At 38.0% G+C, this 19,962-nt stretch overlaps 3 protein-coding genes across 4 annotated transcripts in view; 1 reads left to right on the forward strand and 2 right to left on the reverse strand.

The window, feature by feature from the left end:
* The window catches only part of Plxnc1 (plexin C1), a 149,788-nt gene extending 148,631 nt beyond the window's left edge, over positions 1 to 1,157 (forward strand). Inside the window, 1 exon segment of the mRNA XM_040755002.1 lies at positions 115 to 1,157. Coding sequence (XP_040610936.1) covers positions 115 to 219 — 105 coding nt within the window. The 3' untranslated portion in view covers positions 220 to 1,157.
* A 1,921-nt stretch (positions 1,158 to 3,078) lies between these two features.
* Cep83 (centrosomal protein 83) overlaps positions 3,079 to 19,962 on the reverse strand; it is a 92,744-nt gene continuing 75,860 nt past the window's right edge. Inside the window, exons 14-16 of one of the 2 annotated variants that reach the window (XM_013111928.3) lie at positions 7,171 to 7,274; positions 4,571 to 4,760; positions 3,079 to 3,710 (exon numbers count right to left, since the gene is read on the reverse strand). In XM_013111928.3, coding sequence (XP_012967382.2) covers positions 3,606 to 3,710; positions 4,571 to 4,760; positions 7,171 to 7,274 — 399 coding nt within the window. In that variant the 3' untranslated portion in view covers positions 3,079 to 3,605. Of the gene's footprint in view, positions 3,824 to 4,570; positions 4,761 to 7,170; positions 7,275 to 19,962 lie in introns of both variants that reach the window. The other variant, XM_021225971.2, reaches the window with a different exon arrangement.
* On the reverse strand, positions 9,174 to 9,813 carry LOC121143309 (40S ribosomal protein S27-like). Its single transcript, XM_040755004.1, has one exon. The coding sequence runs from the start codon at positions 9,561 to 9,563 to the stop codon at positions 9,234 to 9,236; it is 330 nt and encodes a 109-aa protein (XP_040610938.1). The 5' UTR covers positions 9,564 to 9,813; the 3' UTR covers positions 9,174 to 9,233.

The raw sequence follows: 19,962 nt of genomic DNA on the forward strand, positions 1-19,962 counted from the left end.
ATCAGGAAAGAAACACACACACCAAAAACAATGAGGAAAAAGAGCAAGTCCACCAGAATTGTGAATTGTGATGCTAAAACTAACATGTAAAATAACTCTTCTAATTGTCAACAGATTCTAAATAAACTAGAAAGAGAACGAGGGCTGGAAGAAGCTCAGAAACAACTCTTGCATGTAAAAGTCTTATTTGATGAAAAGAAGAAATGCAAGTGGATGTAAGCACCCTGGGGCCTGGCTTTATTTGACAAAGTTCTTCAGACAGCTCGGGAGCAAAATGGCTGCTTGAGCTACTCTTTGTCGTTAATTTCTTAAGTTTGCACATGGGTTCCATTTTGAGCACTGTCTTTTAAGAGACCAAGGCACATGCACAGCTTTTAGAAAGCATATCAACCACTGTGCCTGTGGGTAACCGTGGGAACCTTTCTGTAAATAGAGCTGAAGTGGTTGTTGCAAACAGCCTCCTTGTTTACAGAGAATACAGGGCCAGTAAGCAAGTGTCAGTATTGTAACTACAGTCTCCACTTAAGCACAATGATATCTACTGGTTTTGTTGGGATACTACAGCTATGTAGCACTACACTGTACTTCTGCAGAAGAAAGGGGATGCTAACAACGCTCAAAATGTGAAGTGAGTCATATGGAAACAAGGCGGGGGTGTTAGGGCAACCCTGAGGATCTGCAGCGTTCACTTTCCCCAGTAGTTCTTGGAAAAGCTGAAGGCCGCCTTTGGTAGTGTGTACACTTAGCGTTCGTGAGTGTGTGTGTTTAAACCAAAAACTAACAGTGTTGCAACATTGTTGAAAGGGCTCGTGTTTTTCAGTGGTTGCCAGCTGCACTCATCACCTCCATCTCATCAGAGGGGCTCTAAAGCAAGGAGAGTGAGTGGGTTTCACTGAAATGCAACAGCGTTTTTCCAGACTCGTCCTAATGTGTGTTTCCTTTCTATCTTCTCATGTATCTGGTAGTGGATATGTTGGGTATTGTAAGCAAAGAGTTCATGACTTACTTCTGTTTGATCAGAACTGTCTGTGGATGTGTAAGTCACTCCTGTAATCTTACATTTCTATACTAGTGTCTCCTTGCTTTAGATTTCTGGTGAACCCTGTGGTTATAAATACTTGTGTGTGATTAAAATAAAAGATACATTTTACATTTCATCAAATTGTTGTTCACATTGGAGTATTATATATAAATATATATTTGAGGCCCAAGGCCTGGAAAATATTAGTACAACTTGGTATCTTAGTCTTACTATGTACTTTTTGAAAGTATTCCTTACAGGAGAAAGATTATTCGTGCCTCTTTTTTTCTTTTTCAAAGAATTTCCTATCCAGTTATAATGTAGTCTTTTTTATTGCTGATTTTTTTATTCCCAGATTTTTGCTGCTCATGACCAATTTTAATACCACTGTGTTTTCCTTCTATTAAACAGAAGTAAAAAGTATAATCTGAGAACTCTCACTTTCCTTGTGGCAGGCACCTTTTACCCTTGGTGTTCCAAACCCCCACTGTAGGAAGGAATTTTCTTCAAATAACACATTGAGCACACATTCCTTACAACTATTTACCAGCACTGTATGGACCATCTAGAAGGAAATGTGATTTGTCTTGGTAAATGCAATCCTTTTTGCTCCTTACTACTGATAAAGTATAAGAGAGGTAACATCTCAGCATCAGTTACTGTCCTGATGGGCACCTTCCCAGTCCTGTTTCCTGTGACTACTGTCTGTCCAATGGACACATCTCCAGACTACTACCAAATACTTCATTTCTAAGTAGAAAGGTCAGAGGTCTGGTCCCCATTTAAAGCTGCTACAGTCTTCAAAGAGGTGAAGGCTTTCATAAGAGAAAAGCTGGAGGAGAGTTGAGAGCCAAGGGTAGGAGAATTGCCCAACAGACTTTCCCTTCTCTGGGGAACAGAAAACGCAAAGGTTCAGCCACAGCTTTAGCTAAGTATTACTAAATGCTACACGAGGGTGTCCCTGTCCAGCTCTATGACACGAATCCTGTGTGGAGTTAGGAACTTTGGGCAAATCACTTACCTCTTTGTGCCTCTGTCATTTCTGTATAATATCTCTAACCTACCTCACTGAGGTGGTATGAAGATTCACTCATGTGTGTAGTGTGTTTGTCAATCCTCCAGTGAAAAGCACTATCTAGATCACATTTTGGATCACATTAGCCAAATGCAGAGCATGTCCAAATTAGATGTGTGCTGAAGACAATCACTCACTGGGCCTACATTAAACAGCAACTAAAGAAACAGATGACAAACAGTATCTATTTTCAAGTTTCTTTGCATATTTTTGGTGCAAAACAATTAATTTATAAACTTTTTTTCTAACACTAGTGTCTAAAGCAGCATTTAAAAATGACTTCTGTTACTTTTTCTGTATTAGGATTTAAAGTCTATTTCTTACTGTATACCTGACTGAAGCTGTTCTTGGAGATGAATGTTTTAAATGTCTATATCCAAAAATAAACATTTTGATGTAACAACTGTGGACTCTTTGTCTTTTCTGGTTATAATGGGTTTCTTACTCTAAGTGGCTCCATGGAAATTACTTTTCAGGAACAAGATGTCATTGTACATTCCTCATAAATACACAGCTCCATTAAGCAAACCTGGCTCCTTGCTAAATGATGCCAAGGGCTGCTCCATTACGTTCCTGTCTTCAATGATCAACTTGGAATTTGACTGCAGAAGACTTCTGATTAATGAAAAAGCCACATAAGTTTGGCAGACTTGAGTTGAGCTTTGCTTTGTTGACATGGAATCATTCCAGCAGAATTCCTCTAAAACATGCTACATAAAGAAGCTTCCAACCGGTACACAGTGAAAAATGAAGTAAATAAAGCATAATTATTTGTTTAGGTCCTATGCAGTGAGAAACAAAATTACATACTAGAAACACTCCAAGACCCCACTGCTTCAAGTAGGATCATAAACAGCCCTTTATAGAAACAGCCACGGAGGACTTAATTTACTAAAACTCCTAGCTCACCAGAGCAAAAAGAAGTGAAACCATCAAGTGTTTGGGATATACTATATGATCAGTGAAATTAAACACAAAACAGTACAGATATAAAAATATTTATTAAGTTATTTAATAAATTAAGTGCACAGCTTTTAGAAAAGGTAAAGATTTCTATAATGAACATATTTTTAGAAACTTTTAAGTGTGTTTTTATACTTTTAAAATGGTCATCTTTTCCTATAATTTTTGTTTTATAACTTTTGTTTACAATAAAGGGGATATTTACTGATATTATTACCAAGCAGGCATCTCAAAGATGAGGAAAAAGGAATTCAAAATGTATATATTTTAGGCAAAATGCCAGAAAAATTCAATAAATTAAAAATATGAAAATTTGATTGCTTAATTAGTTCCTTTTATCTTTTGTCAATACAAGCGCTAAGCATCTGAAACTCCGAATACTTTGCTTTGGTTAGCATAATCCTAAAATCCTGGAACCCATGCAGTGCAGCACATAGTACCTGTTCTTGAGGCAGCCCGTGGATTTGGCAAACAGTAATGAAGCATCTCAATGCCACATGTTAACTTCATGCTTTATTGAGTTTCGGCCTTGCCTGGCTTCTAACATCATTCTCCAGGAGATCCGAGCTCCTCTAGCTGTTTCCTCTGTGTAGTTTCTAGTTCTTCCAGTCTTTTGCGAAGCAGAGAGAGTTCTCTTTGATGTTGTTCCTCCTTAAAAACGACACATAACAGAAACCTAGAAAAACTAGGAAAATCCCTGCCATCTGCCTCTCTTATATAGGCTTCCAACAGTGTGGCTGAGAAATGGTGTCCATTTTAGCCATCTAAAAACAGAGCAGCAAGGATAAAACCATTAACTAGTCCCCCTTCTCTTCTACCTCAGGCTCTACCCTTAAACAAAACCCAGTCTGTTCCTCCCTAGGAGTAAAATTTTCTGGAGAGAAAATTAGACAATGCTACCTGCATTACACAGGTGTACATAGATGGCAGTTTTCACACAAGACTGGAAAGTATTAGTAATTTACTAAAAGTAGCACCTGGTCTAAGCCTCAATGCAGTGACACAATCTCTTAGGCCTACACTGTAAAGCACAGTGACTTACACAGCCCATCTTCTGAATACCATATGGTCAAATCTCAGGAGCCTACCTAGGCTCTGGAATCAAACAGGGTTAGGTTAAAAACACTTAACTGTCATTTATTCAGGTAGAACCTTAGGCAAGTTACCACACTGCTCTCAGTTTCTTCACCTCTGCAATGGGAATAAAAATGGTGCCTTCGCAAAGCATTTTTTACTAGTATTAAAATATTATATGGAAATACAGTGTGTTGCATAGTAAGTTCTTGATAGTTGTATATAATTAATCTACAAAATCTAGGCTACTCAAAGAGTCATTAATCATGTAATTTGTCTATAGCCAAATATGAGAATTATGCCCAGAATCATCACTAAAGAATAGAGAAAAATCTATTCAGAAAATTTCCACAGTAAATGAAATCTACCAATGTTTTCAATTGGTAAAACAAAGAAAAAACCTACAGAAGTGTTTGTTCTTTCCTAAATACTCATACCTGCGTATGAGGAGGAAAGGAGAGCTCCATCCCAGGAACTACAGCTGATGACTGAAAGTTAGCAGGATGGAGTGATGCTGTTGGAGGCAGATCAGGAACCAAAATGAGACTTCGAAATTCATTATGTCTTCTCTGTAGGTCCTTTAGTCGTTTTTGAAGCCTTGTATATTCTTCAAATGGAACATTTTGTCTTAAAAAGAGAAAGCATTTGTGTTCCTTAATAGTTATATCCTAATGAAGATCAGAATACAATTTTTGAATGGGAAAAAGACATCCATTTATCTGAAAATCTACTTATCTAGAAAGATAAAACAGAAAAATCACCTTTTTATTGGCCCATTCATCACCACTGTAGCTGGAACTGGTGTGGAACACACTTTGCAGCCCAGGATGGTTTTACACCTCAATTACTGGGAGTACAGTTATTCCAACACACACACACACACACACACTTTGTTTTTAAGACAGAGTCTCACTATGTAGGCCTGAGTGGACTGGAGTTCCCTATGTAGACAAGGCTGGCCTTAGTCTCACAAAGATCTTGTCTCTGCCTCCAGAGTGCTAGAACTAAAAGCATGTGCCACCATGCTCAGTGCTATATATAACAATAGATAATTATTAGCTCTGTAAGCTATTAACTCAGTATCGATTTTTTCAATTAATCAAAGATTAAAAATACATTGGGAATTATTTTGGCACTTTTATTTTCACTTCTACTCTCTTTCCCCTTCTATAAACCCTGAAAATAAAAAGGGGACTCTAAACTACAGAAAAAAAAAACCTTAAGGTTGGATTCGACCTTACGAAACTCATTTTTACATGAAATATAGTAAAATATAAAATAGTAATTCTTTACATTTGAATTCAATCTAATTTTGAATGTAAATGGATACTGATACAATGACAATATGGAATTTAGCCTCTGGTTCCCTGGCACACCACTCCTAAGGCTCCTGGACTCTCAGGAGTGAATAGCAGCTCTTGTATAGTAGCTTCAGGTAGGAGCAGGCCACCAGAAAGAGTAAGATACCATTACAACATTACAACTTTCATTTCCACATACCCCCACACTACCAACTCTGGAAAAGGGAGAGGAACTGAAGACTCAGCTGATCATCAGTGACAATGTGATCAATCAATGGCTACCATAAAACCCAGATGAAGGGCTGGGTAGGAGTGGCTCTGCCAACACCAGAACCTGAGTCAGGATCCACAGTGCTCATGTCAAATAGTCCAACAGAACCAGAATCTGTGAGCTCCGGGTTCAGTGGGAGTCTGTCTCAAAGACTAAGGTGAAGTGTGACCTAGGAGGACATCTTACATGGATACCCCCCCCCCACACACACACACAGAGAGGCAAAAAAAGAGATAGGGTTTAGGGAACTCTACATTTAACAAAATACATGGAAACCTACAAGGTGGTATACAGGGCATGAACATGCCCTCATCCGTACTTTTTCCTTTAAACCTCTTCGAACTGGCTGTTCATCTGTGGCCTTCACAGTATTCTTTAAAATAACTAGCAAGTCTCCAGTATTTTCCTCAGTTTTGTGAGCAACTAGCAAATCAATAGATCTGAAGCAGAGGGTCCTTGGAGCCCCAATTTACAGCTGTCAATCAGAGGAACAGATGATAACCTGGGCTTTCTGACTGCCATCTAAAGTGGAAACAGTTTTGTACAACTGAGATCTCATCCTGTGTCAGTGTCAGAACTGAATTATAGGACACTCAGATCATGTCCATTAGAGAACTTTTGTCCAAGAACACAACAGAAAACACTGCTGCACAATACAGGCAATTTCCAATTCTTCACCAAATATCTAAGACAAACATTAATTAACAGTTCAAAAAGATTTTACTACCTTAAATAAAATGGGCCATACAATGTCATTATCACCAACATGACAGTACAAATCTCCCCAGCTCCAAGAACACTAATGACAATGATTAGTAGCTAACATGTTTCACATAATGTTCAGAGCTCTGCCACTGCCACAACAAGAACTCATGCTCTTCCCAGTAACAATACCAGTTACTGGGCTGAAGCCAGGGAGTGTCCTTTTTCTGTTAATGTCCCCAACACTACAAATACCTTGTATGTGATTGAGACTTTTGACTTGAAGGAACATTAAGTTAGGAAGAAAAGTAAAAGGTAATGCATTTTAGAAATCTTGTCCTTTTTTTTTTTTTTTTTTTTTGGCAATAGGATCTCACTATGCAGCACTAACTGGCCTGTAACTTATATAAACCAGGCCTCCAGAATGCTGGCCATAAATCCACAGTTTAATATAAAACATAAGGTATAGTACACCCAGAAAGAATGTTTTGGGACTGGAGAGGTGACCTAGCAGACAAGAGTACTTGCTGGTCTTCCACAGGACCAGAGTTCAGTTCCCAGTATCCCCTTAGTGGCTCACAACAGCCTGCAACTCCAGTTCCAGGGGACCTCACATACCTTCCTAGCTTCTGCAGGTCTCTGCAAGCATGTGATGCATAGAAACTCATTCAGGCACAGACACATACATACACAATGGATTAAAAAAAAAGTAAAAACAAGGTTCTACACCATTACAGGGGACATATACATACTAACACATTACCTGTTTAACACCTGGTTTTCTGTTTCTAACTCTTCTTTCTTTGCCTCCAAGACTTCCACTTTTTCCTGAAGTCTCTTCAACTTGTTTTCATGAAGAGATTTTCTCTAAAAAAGAAAAAAGATTAGTATGAAACAAGTATGTTGATACATAATTTCCTGTGTGAACAACATGATGGATAGTTAAGACCTTTTTTAAAATTTAGAGATTAATATCTTCGGTGAATATCAAGGACAAAGATTAGTATATGGCTTGTACTGAAACTGAAACTGCAAACGGAAGAACACAAATCTACGTCACACCCTCAATGGAACAAACAGAATCATTACGAATACCTACCAGAAAACAGATCAATAACCAAATCATTGCAAATAAACTCAAGAAAAAGTAGGAGGCAAATTCTTACCGAGTATGCCTACTGAGTATGCATGAGCTCTTCATGGTTTCTGATGATATGCATAAAGAACTCAGAACACAACTTAACTTAAAATTAAAAGCCTATTTGCAATTGATACATTACTACCAAAGCAAAAATTGAAAGGATGAGAATGCTAAGATAAAGCATAAGTACATCTTACTTTAAAAGTATGCATTTCTAAGTATTAAGAGAAAAATGAATTGTATAATATATAGAGTTTCTAAAAGTGAACGCTATGATTTGTTAAATTAATGGAAAAAGTATAATGCAAAAGGACTATAAGAACGAAAGCATTTTAAAGTTTTTATAAACAGGTTTTAAAAATAGAAAGATACCCATCATGTTGGAATAATTTAGCAGCTGCACATCTCTTAAATGTTTACCGAAGCATAACAAGCTTGTTTTAAAAAAAAGCATAGAACGTGAATACAAAGCCCTATGAAAACGCACAGAGCAAATGCTGACACACTCACTTCACAGGTCAAGAGCACTGCCAGGAGTGTTCACACCTCCTCCTCCTCATGACCCCTCGACCACCCGTAAAGGTAACCAACTAATAATCCATTTCCAAAGCTACGGCTCTGCCAACTTTTGAATTTCATGACATTTTCTTTCAATCAATCCACTTGTGAGATTACCATGTTATTTACTCAAGATAAGGTTCATTCATTGCCACATAGTGTTCTCAACTTCTGACCAGTACATTTATCACAGTCACCCTGCCCGACACTAAGGGTCATTTAGGTGACTTCTAGTTGTGACAGAACTGGAGGTCAAGTGTTTCAGAAATGACACTTTTGTGAGCATTCCTTAGTCTTCAATATCCAGCACCACTAAAGGCCTCAAGCTCCTCCTGGCATATGTACCTGGCAGTTACTACTCTTCAACCTTTATGACTGTACTTATCTGTACTTATTTACTTGTGGCCTGGGGAACAGGCCCATTCATCCACCCATCTCAATTGTAGAAAAGAAACTATATAGCATATATCCTTTGCATCCGAGGTTTTCTAAGCATTTTCTCTTTGTAGGAGCAATGTTACTGAATATTACAGTAGTAATTTCCCATCACTACACTGTTGTCTGGTGTACAAATGTAGTACATTTCAACCATTTTCCCACTGATGAAAATTTCAATTGTTTCCAGTTTGGAAATATTAGCAAACTTTCTCTAGGTCATGGAATATAGCCTGCCACTTTTCTAAAATGATTCTACCAATTACACACCCACCACCAGCTTGACACAAGAGCTTTGGCAATTCACAACCTTGTCAGAATTTGTTAGACCCAGTAACATTTTAGTCATTCTGGTGTAGTATGTTAGAAGGTTACTGCAAATGTTTGTAACATTTCTGATAGTTATCTAAAGATGTTAAATCTCTTTTCCTATCCTACCCATCTGTATTTTTTTTATAAGTTCTGTGTAAACACACATTTGTGCTTGGTCTAGTTTTTGCTCAAAAAAGTTTTTTTAAGTCATCTCATTCTTTTTTTTTCCATAATTAAAACTTTATTGAAAAACTGACACCAAAATAGGAGATCGTTGCATACTTTATAAAATCAAACATAGTTACATTGTCTTGGTAGAGTCACTGAACTTGATAAGGCTTTCTGTGAAAAACACAAAACTCAGGAACATGTATAGATGATTAGTGTTGCTTTCTTCTAAATGAACAGCCTTCTGTGAGCCTGGCTTTTCCTCCTGTGGGCTGGCACAGCACTGTTGAATAACCTACACAAAGAACCACTGTCTGAGCATGACTGAAAACTGTAGTAATCTTGTAGCAACCTGGACATTTCACATCCATGAAGTAAGAATTTGGGCTCTGAACCAGCCGTTTCTTCTTATGTTTTTTCTTTTCCTCTTCCAAGGAAGGGCTTATCAGATCTCTAGCCAAAGGCATGGTGACGGTTCCACCAACACGGGTGACCCAGATCTCTGAGGTGAGGCGTCCGTGGGCGAGTGCTTGGCTACTCATCTCATTCTGATTATGTATTTGAAGTTCTTTAAATATTCAGGTTATGAACCCTTTTGTACAGGAACTCGCTGCAGATTCATGTCTCAACCTAATGTGAGAGTTCCTTTTGTGTTTTAAATTTTTTACTTATTCTATGTGTATTGAGTGATTTGTCAGCATGTACACTGTACCATGTGCATGACTGATGCTGACATAAAAGGGTGCTGGATTCTCTAGGACTGGGGATACAGACAGTCGTGAACTGCCATATGGGTGCTAGGAATGCAAGCCAGGTACTCCTAACCACTGAGTCATCTCTCCAGCCCCTATCATGGAATTTTCTTTCTCTTAAAAACACAACCAAAAAAGAAAACCATCTTAAGTTCTAGTTTGCACATTCATTTACATGCCTTTTCAGTAGCAAGCTTTATATCATCAGATTTCTCAGAGTTGGAAGATATCTCAAAGTGTGTAGCTCAAAAGAACTTGTGTGTGTGTGTGTGCGCACGCGCGCACACGTGTGTGTAAAAAATTGCGATCTTAATTCTTAGAAAGATTAGAAAGTTTTGTGGTTGTGAAACTGAAATACCGGCAAAAAACTGTTATCAAATTCAAGCTTCTACAAGAGTCAAAAGTCTAAACTGATTTGGGGGGAGATAATAAATGGCATTACTATAGTGTGAATTCTTAAAAACAGAAAAATTGACCGAACAACATATCTAAACTTTATAAAATTTTTGATGGTTTCTTTTTATAGAAAATGTGAAAATATAGATATTTGGCATTAAAAACATAGAACAGAATTTTCCAAAACATTAACGGTAAAAAAAAATTTTAGGGGCTGGAGAGACACTCAGAGGTTAAGAGCACTGGCTGCTCTTCCAGAGGTCCTGAGTTCAATTCCCAGCAACCAAATGGTGGTTCACAACCATCTGTAATGAGATCTAGTGCCCTCTTCTGACCTGTAGCCATACAGAACACTGTATACATAATAAACAAACCATTAAAAAAATTCTTTACAAAAAAGAAAAAAAAACCTTATTTTTTAGAAAAGGTACCATTCAAGAAATCTTTTATTTTGGAAAATTTACTGTTAATTTCAAATTGTCAAGCATATCTTTTATAGTTAGTACTTTCTGTGCCCTATTTAAGAAATGTTTATTTATTCCAACATCCTATGGCTTTCTTCTCAAGTTATTTTATACTGGCTATATTTACTTTCACCTTTCACTTCTGGGTACTCGGACTCTTTTTAACCATATTACATGGAGGGAAGGACAATCAAGTGATACAGTGCCCTCAGAAGACTCTTCTCTAGTGAAATTACTGGTGGGTACCTTTGTAGCAAGCTCTTGCCTGCCTCATTTTTCTTCACAATTGACTTAGCTATTCTACTCCTTCCAATACTCTATAAGGTTTACAGTTAAATTTTTTTTTACAAAGAAATATCCAATGATTTTGATTAGATCTAATTTGTAGATCTACTTGGGAATAACTGGTTTAATAATGAATTTTCCAAAGCATGAACATGATATAGTTTTCTTCTTTAATCATTCTTTAAAATTTTGAGTAGTTCATAGTTTTAAATATAGATGTCTTATATACCTAACATTTAAAATGTTTCTACTATAAATGACATTTACATATTTCATTTTTTCCAATTGTACATAAAGATAACTGGTTTGTTGCCTGACTTTTAACCATCAACAGGGCAGTAGTAGAACATGTCTTTCATCCCAGCACTTGGGAGACAGAGGCAGGCAGATCTCCATGAGTTCAAGGCCAGTCTTGTCTACAGAGTGAGTTCCAGGAAAGCCAGGGTTATACAGAGAAACCCTGTCTCAAAAAACAAACGAAAAAATTTACATCTCTTAGGTTAGGTGTGGTGGCCAGTTCTTAATCCTAGCATTCAGAATGCAGAAGAAAGAGGATCTCTAGGAGTTCAAGGGCAGCCCTGGATATATAATATAGCAAGACTGTCTCATAAACAAACAAACAAACAAACAAATAAATGGAAGAATGCCCCAAACCTATTTTAATACTTACTTCTAGATTTGCTTGTTTCATGTATAATCATTTAATTTATAAATAACAATCTTACTTCTTTCTCTCCAATCATTATGTCCATTTCTTTTTCTTACTTCATTAAATTAGCTAGAACCTCCAATAAAATAATGAACAAACTGTTGATAGTGGCTTGTTCCTGGACTTGGCTGTAATCAGTAAGTGTGTTAGAGGATTTTGTAAGTACCAATGATCACACTGAAAATCCAATCTACTACTAATTTGGTAACAGCTTGTAATGAAAGATCCTGGTTTTCTTCAGCAGGTCTCTGTCCAGTAAGACAGTGACAGTAATTGCCCTCTTTGTTGATAGGTCACTGAATTATACTGGTCAGTTTTGCTGGATAACCTACTTTTAGTCTTATAATGAACTTTACATGCTCAAGACACACTATTTAATATATAATTATACTGAGTTTGCTAATATTTACAACTTTGTACCTTTTTAAAGGATGTTAATTTCTCTTTTCTATTGGCAGCAGCAGATCTGAACTTCATAAAAATACATGAGGACACTCTACTATTACTTGGGAAAATTAAGACTAGTTTATTTCTTCCTTAATTATTTAGAATTTACCAGTGAAGCAAAGGAGGAATTTTCTTTGTGGAAGGTTTTAATTAAAGATCCCATTTCTTTACCCTTAATAGATGTAAGACTCCAGATTTTCTAATTATTCTCATACCTGCTTCATTAAGATGTTCAAGGAATGTATTTCTTTCATTTGAATATATAATCAGCATAATTATTTTATGTTCTTTTTATTTTTACTAAGTATACAATATGTAGTAGTAATCACTTTTTCATCAAAGATAAACATTTGTATTTGTCTAATTGGTCCTTTGAGGCATCTGGGAATTACCAATTTTACCAATCTTTTAAAAATCTATACCTGAGACTGCTTAGATCCCATCTGGGTATGTTTATATTTGTTATTTTCTTGGCTTTTTAATGTTATTTCCTTACATGTCCATTTTCATTTTAAACATTCATTTACACTTTTGTGTGAGGAGGGTATGGGTGTATCTCAGGACACATGTGGCAGTCAGAGGACATCTAAGAGTTGGTTCTGCAAGGGACTAAACTCAGTCATGTCAGGCATGGCCGCAGCCACCTCTACCCACTGGGCCATCTCCCTACCCCAGTTTTGGTGTTTCCGTAACTATTTTTTACAGCAATTTAAACTTACAAGAAGACTGAACAAAAAGTGAAAAATTTCCATCTGCTGTCTTGTCTGCTCAACCTACATTATTACCCTCTTACATTGTTAAGGCACACTTGTCAAAACTGATAAACCAACACTAGTTCATTATTGTACCCAAAGGGTATAGTTGCACTAGGGCTTACAACAGAAGTATATCCTATGCTTTATTCTACAGCGCCCCACCACAGTGCTCTGCCTCTTCATTCTTTCATCCATCTTCAAAGCCTGGCAAGCACCACCTTTTCACTCTCTCCGTGGTTCTGCTTTATCCACATTATACTTGCAATCATATTCTTTGAGCTAACAAAATGCACTGAAGGTTCTTCTGTGTCTCTGTGTGGCTTGGCAACCCACTCTTCTTACTGCTAATAATAAACTATATGTATGTACCACAGTTTATCCACTTACCTACTAAAAGATACCTTGATTGTTGTCAAGAATTAGCATAAAGTTGCTGCAACTGTGTGTGTTTCAATTCTTCACAAAGATGAATGTTCTAAACTGATTTGAGTGAACACCTTAGAATGTAATAGATGAGTCATAGATAGTTTATGTAGCATTGTTTAAAACTGACAATAGTATCTGGTAGTCGCACATTTGGTATTCCCACCAGCTATGAATAATAGAGTTCCTGATGTTCTATGTCTCCACTATAGTATTAGGCTGTGTGTTGGATTTTAACCACTCTGGTTGCATAGTGTCATCTTCATTTTGTATTTATGTAGACCTATGCATTACATATAAGAACTCGAAGAAATAATTTCTTACCCATGGTAATGTTATTTTTCTTAAAGTCAAGTCATATTTGTTTCTGGTAGGCAGCTAGGAACATTAGCCATATGTGTAAGCTTAATTCACATTTAAGGACTGAGATTTGAAGCTCTGCTTCAATACAAAGTCAACATTTTTCAGTTGACTTTTGTCCAAGGATCCCAATCCAAAGCACTAGAGGATTTACCTGAACTCCTGTTTGTGGCACAGCCTGAACTCCAATTATTGCTCCCCACACCCACAAGGCTGTTCAAGCTTTGTTCCACTTCTTAGCCTCCCAGCTATCTCTTCTGGAATCAAAAGTTTCCCCTAAGGGAAAAGCAAACACAAGTACCATGCTCACCCTTCTAGGAACTACACTCCAGCACACTAGCTTCACTGACTTGCTAGCTCTCTGGGGTCTTCATGGAGATATTTATACAATTCTTCCAGGGGTTGTCATGGTGTCTTAGTCTTGTTCAAACTGTTCTAACAAAATATTTGAGATCTTAGATAACTTATGAACAATAGAAATGTATTTCTCCTTCTTCTGGAGCTTGGGAAGTCCAAGATCACAGTGCTGATAAAATCTGATGAGAACCTGGTTCCGCACAGATGGTGTCTTCTCATTGGAACCTAACAAAGGAGTAAAAAGGACAAAGACAGCTTTTTGTGGCCTCTTTAATGAGGGCACTGTCATTGTGACACAACTATCCCCCAAATATATTTTGTAGTAACTGCTTAGTGAGTCAGATGTCATCATATATTTAAGATGGGTCTCACTATGTGGCCCAGGCTAGTTTCAAACTCACAGCAATTACACTACTTTGGCTTTCTGAGTGCTGGGATTCAAGCGGTGCACCACCAAGCCTGGCTTAGAATTTCATTGTATAAATATGGGTAGGGGGACAAACAACATTCAGATCATAGCCTATTTGATTCCTATGCTTCCTAGTTGTACGTTAACAAAAGTACTACTTTCAGACATTTTAAGACAGCTAATTATTGTATGATCATGTAAATACACAATCTTAAAATCTAGTTGCATTTCTGCATTTACTGGTCATTTAAATTGCATTAAAATATAATACCAATCATTTTCAAGGTTTATTATTAATTACGTGTGTATGTGTCTATATGGGTATGTGCACATGAGTGCAATGCTTTCCGAGGTCAGAAGTACTAGATCCCCTGGAACTGCAGTAACAAGCGTTTGTGAGCCACCAGGTGATGTGGATCCCTCACCACAAACTTGGGTCCTTTAGAAGACAAGCAAAATGAGTCAATGAGTCATCTCTACAGCCATCAACAAACATTCAACTGAGCATGTCTACTAAGCATAGACATACACATATTTATATGTGAAAGGAACATAGAAGAGGGTAACACACAGATAAAGAGATCTATAAAATCATGAGAGGAATCAGTCCCAGTCTAGAGAATGTTTAAAAAAAAAAAGGTTTCACTATTCTATAATTTACAGGATGTAGATTCACCTGAAAGTTCTCCAGTGGGACTGATTAGGTAAAAACACTGGCTGGAGAAAATGATTAGAATAAGGGATACTGTGAACTTCCTCAAGCTAGGACTCATGTCCAGTGTTGTCTTCATCCACTAAGCACTATTTAGCACATGAACTACAGGGGCCTTTTCTTTTCTCACTATGTGAGAACACAGCTAGAAGACACCATTTATGCACCAACAAGTAAGTCCTCACTCAACACATAATCTGCTAATGCATAGGATAGACTTCCAAGCCTCTTCAACAATAAAGAATAAATTCCTGCTGTGCATGAGCTATTCCATTTATGATGCTTTTGTTATAGCATGATGAAAAGAATAAGGAACTATCCTTCCCTCTCTAAATTGAATCTCATGCTCATCTGCCTACTGTCCCTACAACTGTTCTCTTTATCTCTTCCTCTGTGCTTTCAAAATATCCTACAATTTCTTCCTTCTTAAAAAAACAAAAACACACCCTCCCTGCTCCTTTTTACAAGGAAACTCCTTAGACAAACAAATGTTTCCATATAACCAGTTCTTCCTGACTCCACTTTAATCATTCTTGCATATTTACTACTCCAAGGAAATAACCCTTGTGAAGGTAACCAGCAATTACCACATAGTGAAATCTATCCTTGGTCTTCATGTGCTATCTTATCATCATATCTATTAATGTCACTTGATCCAGAGTGACCCTTTGTGAGGCACTTTTTCACTTGACATCAAGTACTTCTTTTGGTTCTCCTACCATACTGGCCATTACCTATTTCTTCCTCTTTACCTTCTAAACTTCAGAATTCCTTAAATTTCAATTCTCAGATCTATTCTCTTCTCATTGAATTTCATTGCTTTAAATATCATTTACATGCTGATGAGTCCAGCTTTTAATTTATCAAACCAGTATACTCTCTTCTAGTCAATTAGATTCATGAAACCAACTAATTTATCATCTCCATATGGAAGTTGGATGCGCATTTGAATTTGTCGGGGTCACATTATTATAACAAGGTACCGAGGTGACTAGTTTACAAAGAGAAAGGCTCTATTTTGGTTCACAATTTGGAAGTTCCAGTCTAAGGTCAGGTCTCCCCACGGCTTTGGTACATCATGGTAGGAGGGTTTAATGAACAAATCACTTACAAGACAAGTCAGAACCTATGTGAAGCATAGAGACTGAGGTCCTGTTTTCCTTTTTAAGTGCATGTTTTCAGTGACCTTCCACTTCCTTCTAAGAGCCACAGCACTTTGAACATTTCTGCTTGAGGAACAAACCTTTTAACACATGAATGCTTGTAGAATACTATACAAATAATTGTAGCATTTCACAAGCTAATATGCCAGGGGGTGGAGAGATGGCTCTGTTATTAACAGCACTGCTGTGATTCTAGAGGATTCAGGTTCAAGTCCCAGTATCCAAGAGGTGTTCACAACAACCTAGTTAACTACAGTTCCAGGGGATCTGATGCTCACTTCTGGCCTCTGTGGGAACTGCACACACATGGTCCATCGATATAAATGCAGACAAAACATCCATATACATAAAATAATGAAATACTTTCTAAAACAGGATCTTTAAAAGTTAGCATGTTCAAAAGTGCATGGTTATTTTGCTCCCAACCCCATCCATTCCAGTCTTTCCCATGTCAGTAAATGCTAACTCTGTTTTACCTGAGGTTCAGTCTACAATCTTTATCTTCTTGTATTTCTCTCATTCACACTGTAAAGCTTTACCTTTAACAAATATACAAACTGTGACCACTGAGACTCCATCCTTAGACCAACTTAAGAAACCACGAACACTAACTACTATAAAGCTGTCTCCCTGAGTGTTTTTGCTTTTGCTTTTCTATACAGCAGTATTCAGACACTCTTTTAAAATGTAGTTCAGATCATAGTCACCCCTTCATTCCTACTTCATTCGGAATAAAAGGGAAAGTTCCCGTGTCATCTGCCCTGGTGTATGCCTCCTCATCCTAGACATCAGAATCTCCTTGTGTCCTCTCAACACAACAAGCCATCTGTATACTCTTGTGCTTGCTATTATGTCTGAAAGTCTTCTATATAAATCAACATGATGCCTTCTTTCTTTTTCTCTAAGTCCTGATCAAATGTCACCAAATAAGCCTTGCCTTATCACTTAAAGGATGCAACACTCACTCCTTCATCTTGTTACTTTTAATCTTAGCAGGCACCTCCTCCACCTGTGTGTGTTTCCAATCTGGCCACCTTGGTATTCCCGTGAACTATACCAAGTACTTAGCAAGTACTCAAAAGATTTTCTGAATTGTCATAATGGTAACACTATGAATAATACCTCACCAAAACAACTCCATCTGGAACCTGAGGACATAAATATAATATCCTAAGAAATATTATTTGGTTTTTGTGCCCCATTACTGGCAGAGTTCCGCAAACCCCATGGATTTCTTAAGTGATAAGGGTGCTCTTTGTAACCAGCAGGCAGTCCCTTTCAATCTCTCCTATTTATGGTAATGAAATGACTTAAAGTGGGAACCAAAGAAAACCCTCAGGATGTAGGAGGCTACTAGAGATACCAAGTGAGTACATGATGATACTTTTAAGATCCACTCCTCAAGCCTACAGGGAGGAGAGGGTGGGAAATTGAGCTCTGCCAAATCTCTTCAGCAAGCAAATTAGATATCTGGAGAGCTTCTGTGCTGGTGGACAAAGAACTTCACCCCATACAGTTATCTATATGTCTGCTCCATTTGGTTGTTCTCGAATGGTGTCATTTATAATAAACTGGCACACATCAGTAAAGTGCTCTCCTGAGTCCTAAAAAATTTTAAATATTAAAACAAAACCATGGGAACTCCTACCATAATGGCTGGCTGGGTACAATATACTTGTGGCTAAAGTTGGAGGGGAGGCATTCTTGGGGGACTAAACCCCTTAACTTGAGAGATTTAACTATCATTCCAGGTGGTTTCAAAATTGAATTGCTCAAGCAATAATACCATCTGGTGTCCAGAGAACTGAGGACTGGTTGTTGGTATTGGAAAGCACCCCGGAGTGATATGATTGGGAAAAAGGGTCTTTGCAGCTGCAATCAAGTTAAAAAGTAGTTATGGTGGATTAGAGTAGGCATGTTTACATTAGCATTCCAATATAATCACAACATAAGACAAATGAATGCCTTACAGTACAAAGAAGAAATAGAACTCTTATAGAGTACATACAGTGGGCTGTAGTTGCACTCAGGAAGCTAAGGCAGGAGGATCAAGCTAGTCTGGAACACAAAGAAAACTCAAGGCCACACTGCACGACATGAGATCCTGTTTCAAAAAATGGGGAGAGGAAAAATGCAACATAGGTAGTTGTAGTCCCATGTGAAAAACCTCATAAACAGTAGTCAACTGGGAATCCCCCTTATTAACCAAATTAACCACATTCAAGAACCATTTGCCCCCTTCAAAATATGGGGTGAGGTGGTAAGGGTACAGAAGCCACAGGAGGATGTCAGGTACCCTGCTGTTAACTCTTTGTCTCACTCTTTTGAGACAGTGTTCTCACTGAACCTGGAGGTGACAGTGGTTTGCTTGTTTTTCAGCTAGGCTGACAGCCAGCAAGCATCCTCTCTGCAGCCTACAGCACTGGGGTCATGGGCAAGCACGTGGCCACAGCAGGAAGGATACCTCCCTTCTCTCTCCTGGGGCTCCCACAGCACTTACACTATTGCTCCTATCCACCAGCATCTTCCACAGCGCCATCCTCCTTACCACTCTATCCAGGTCTTAGTCTTTGTCTTCCTCATTCATTCAAAATCTCGTTTCACTTGCATCGTCACTCACTTGCTCCTCTTCCTGCCTCGCTTTTCGATTCCAGTCACCAGTGCAGCATCCTTACTTGAGCTAGGGCATGTCGCGTGCATGCATGCATGTGCTGCCATGGCTTCACGTCTGCCTTTGGTCAAATCGGCTTGTGCTCCAAGCTCTGCATCCTACCACCTAGCTCACTGCATCCTCTCACGGCTATTCGACTCCTTCCACTTCTTTGCTCACCAGCATATTGTGGGCTTTGTTTGTTTGTTTTATAGGCAGGCTCTCACTATGCACAGTCTTGCTCTACACCCGAGCCCTGGGACTACATGCACACTGAACTCCTGTATTTTGTCATTTCTCCCTTGAGAACACCTTTGGGAGTTAGTTACTCTTTCCCTTTGTTCTATACTCTGAACTTTCATCTAGCTTTCACCTCATGGAATCAGTTTCTTGTCTTCAGCTATTGCTGTAACTTTTACTGACTTTGCTCTTTGACTATTGCATACATGTATATAATTCTGAATACTCTCTCCTCCATTCTTACCTATCCCCTCCCATCCCTATCGATCCCTCCCTTCTCCCTACAAGTCACATCCCACACTCACATCTTTTTGTTTTGTTTAAGCAGGGCTGTCTGTGGCCATGGGTTTCAAACTGCGAACTGCTACCTCAAGTGCCTCAAAAGGGCAGACAGCTCATTGTGCTCACACGAAGAGACTGTTCCTCATACTCACACTCAAGCAGTGAAGACAGGAGACAGACATACCCAGAGAAATCTTCAACCAGAGAACAACACTCCAATTCAAGGTCCCTGGCCATGCTTTTCAAAAATAAATTAAAGAATGATGAACATATCAACATTTCATTTCACCAAAGGCTGTATCTAAATACACTTACTAAAAATGATATTAAGTCTTATGCTTAGAAGTTTAGCATTCTGAATAAACATACCCAGATGGCATGCTTATTTAGCCTGGAGGGAAAACAAAGTTGCTAGTCTTGAGTTTAAAATGTTTTCATGGGTAAGAAATTACAAAAAATTACAATTTCTATTCTAGATTACTAGTTTGTGGTTTAAGTCTTATTGCATAATAAAACTATGATTTTTTTGACATTTAA

This window comes from Mesocricetus auratus, unplaced genomic scaffold (genome assembly GCF_017639785.1).
Source record: "Mesocricetus auratus isolate SY011 unplaced genomic scaffold, BCM_Maur_2.0 Super-Scaffold_100011, whole genome shotgun sequence".
In the NCBI taxonomy this organism is placed as follows: Eukaryota; Metazoa; Chordata; class Mammalia; order Rodentia; family Cricetidae; genus Mesocricetus; species Mesocricetus auratus.

Bases quoted from the DNA above. Each gene is read 5' to 3' on its own strand.
- LOC121143309 (XM_040755004.1), bottom strand. From the start codon at position 9,563: ATGAGTAGCCAAGCACTCGCCCACGGACGCCTCACCTCAGAGATCTGG.